Genomic DNA, 2,395 nt, shown 5'->3' with positions numbered 1-2,395 from the left:
CGATCATCAAAGAACATAGAAAAACAACAAACAAAAGGAAACGCGGGGGGGCTTTGTAAGCCGGACAAGAAGCAGGCAGGGTTATGTATTTCCTAGGTATCTTTCTTTTCTAGTACTTCAGCTCCAACCCCTCCTTTGTTTGCTCGCATATATCAAGCACCCCATGAGTATTCCCACCGTTGTAGTTCCAAAGCCATAATGTTTCCAAGCTACTTGAACATACAACATGGCGACTTCTCCTCCCATGAGTCTGGTTCCAAGCCATCGACTTTCAGCAGTCCAGCGACCCCTCAACCACGCTGCAGCTCCCCCCAGACATAGAGATTGGCAATGGTATTGAGCAGACATCCTACCACCTCTAGCAATTCCCTGTTGAGTACAGGCTGACATTAAGGTCGACTTACAGTGAGAATCAGAGGCTAATAGCTTGTACGATGGTCAAATATGCCATCCACAATGTCCGCCACCCTCCGAAGATGCAGTATCAAACTGATCTTGGCTCAGCGGTCGTGCGGTTCTATCACCCCGTATTTCCCACCAAGCTGATGATGGTGACTTTGCGAGAGGTGAATGTCGGCAAGGGATGGTCCACCCGGTGCATTGAGTCTCTCCAGGGTGATAAGCTTATGACTTCGAGGGATCTGTTGTATGTAGGTGCGTAAAATATGCGGGCTATATATGGAGTAAATAGGAAGCACTAACAACAATGGTGGGGTTGTCAGGATCACCCATTTCTCAATAGAAGGCGTGAAACTCCGAACGAGCTGGCGTCCCGCGCCTGAGCCCAAACCAATCGACCTCACGAAACCCGAGACAGATAGCCATCCAGATTGGATCTCCTACCACTGCGCCTTCTATTCGGATGGGTTCCGCCGGGGACATTCCTACGCCAAGACTATGATTCCGAGAACCCCGCGCAGCGAAGACATTTTTATCGAGCAGTGGATTGAGCCGGGCTTTGACTGCCACCCGCAACTCTCTCTGGTTCGCAAAGGAAGGTCGACAAGATTGGAGAGCGCTAGAGAATGACGGCTGTAAGAGGCTCAAGGCCAGAATGGTCAATATCTCGTGTCTCGTTGATATTGTCTACGGAGATCAAGCAACGGCTGGCTCCTAAGGGCGTTCGCTGGCTCTACCTGCGGAACGAATGCAAGCGCATTGTGAAGAGACGATTGGATATGGAGGTATTTCTGTTTGGCAACAGGGTGGATTCGATTGCGATCAGTCATCAGACGGCGGCTCTTATTCCTCCGGCTTTCAAGATCCAGCGTTGTGAACCTGCGGTCGGGGTTTATAAGTGACAGCTGCAACTTAGGCCTTTTTATATAGTGATTTCCCCTGAACTCTCGTTCCAATGGAAATGGCATCCGTCACAAGTCCTGGTTGCCAGCCTACCTACGATGTTTCTATACTATCAGTGGCCATCTATGCCTTTTTCTGTCCCTAATGTCCAGGACTCTTACACATAGTGTGGTCTGAACTCTTACCTTCACTCTAAAGCTCGTTCATAAACCATTCCTTTATAATCTGCCTGGATCTCCATTTACTCCACTCATCCATCGACCTTATCTCATTCTCCTCTGCGGGCTTTGAGGGTGGGACAATGCACCCACGAAGCACGACAACGACTCATCCTGTCAACACCTCTACTTCGCCATGCATTACTTTCTCAACTTTATCACCAAGAAGGGACAATAGTATCCGGCTATTACGTTGCTGTGGCAGACGAGTCATAATAAGTTGTAATACATGCTCCTCACATGGGGAGAGCTATGGACGCACTTTTAAAATCTCTACTATTGCTATTCCCACACTCTACGCTCCAGGGTAAATAGTTCTGTAAGATGCAATGAGCGCAGTCAAGGTTTGTGGGTACCGTATGGAAACTATATGTTATTTGTACCCCTATGTCTCAGCCATGCTGATAAGCGGCGGTTTCTCTAGCTGCATTAGGATGTTCACTGTATAGTCAGGGCCACCTAGTACAGGATATGTTCTGGGTAGATATTACTCTATTATGGTAGGCGGACACGATTATTATTGTGACATTAGCTGATGCCAAGGGGGAGGGGGGTCAGCCTGGCCGTCGCGCATCTCGCCAGGAAGATCGACATCCTGCGTAAGCATTTCCAACCCACACCTATTCCATCCACGTCCACCAAATGCAGGACCAACTTTGTATCGATCCAGTCGGGAGACGAAGTAATTTCTACCTGATTGATCCATTGCGCAATGACCGTAGTGATTGTGAAAGTAATTTCACGCTTTCCTTGTGCGATTTCCAGGCCTCTCAACACACCCAAAAAACGAGAGCCTGAATAACGTCTATTGGTTACTTTGACTGGCCTTGTTGGCGCTAACATGTGCAAAGGTGATCATTTCAGAAACGGATGTG

General features: G+C 48.4%; 1 protein-coding gene across 1 annotated transcript; it reads left to right on the top strand.

Annotated features, from left to right (window-relative positions):
- Positions 1–434: 434 nt before the first annotated feature.
- Positions 435–1,029, top strand: ASPBRDRAFT_35845 (uncharacterized protein; the record flags this gene model as incomplete). The annotated part of the gene is made up of 2 exons (XM_067623391.1): positions 435–654; positions 692–1,029. The coding sequence occupies 2 exons, from the start codon at positions 435–437 to the stop codon at positions 1,027–1,029; spliced, it is 558 nt and encodes a 185-aa protein (XP_067472784.1).
- Between the last annotated feature and the right edge of the window lie 1,366 nt (positions 1,030–2,395).

The sequence above is a fragment of the Aspergillus brasiliensis genome (assembly GCF_001889945.1).
Source record: "Aspergillus brasiliensis CBS 101740 unplaced genomic scaffold ASPBRscaffold_47, whole genome shotgun sequence".
In the NCBI taxonomy this organism is placed as follows: Eukaryota; Fungi; Ascomycota; class Eurotiomycetes; order Eurotiales; family Aspergillaceae; genus Aspergillus; species Aspergillus brasiliensis.
Note: the sequence above shows the minus strand (reverse complement) of the source record. Positions and strands in the feature narration are given on the sequence as shown.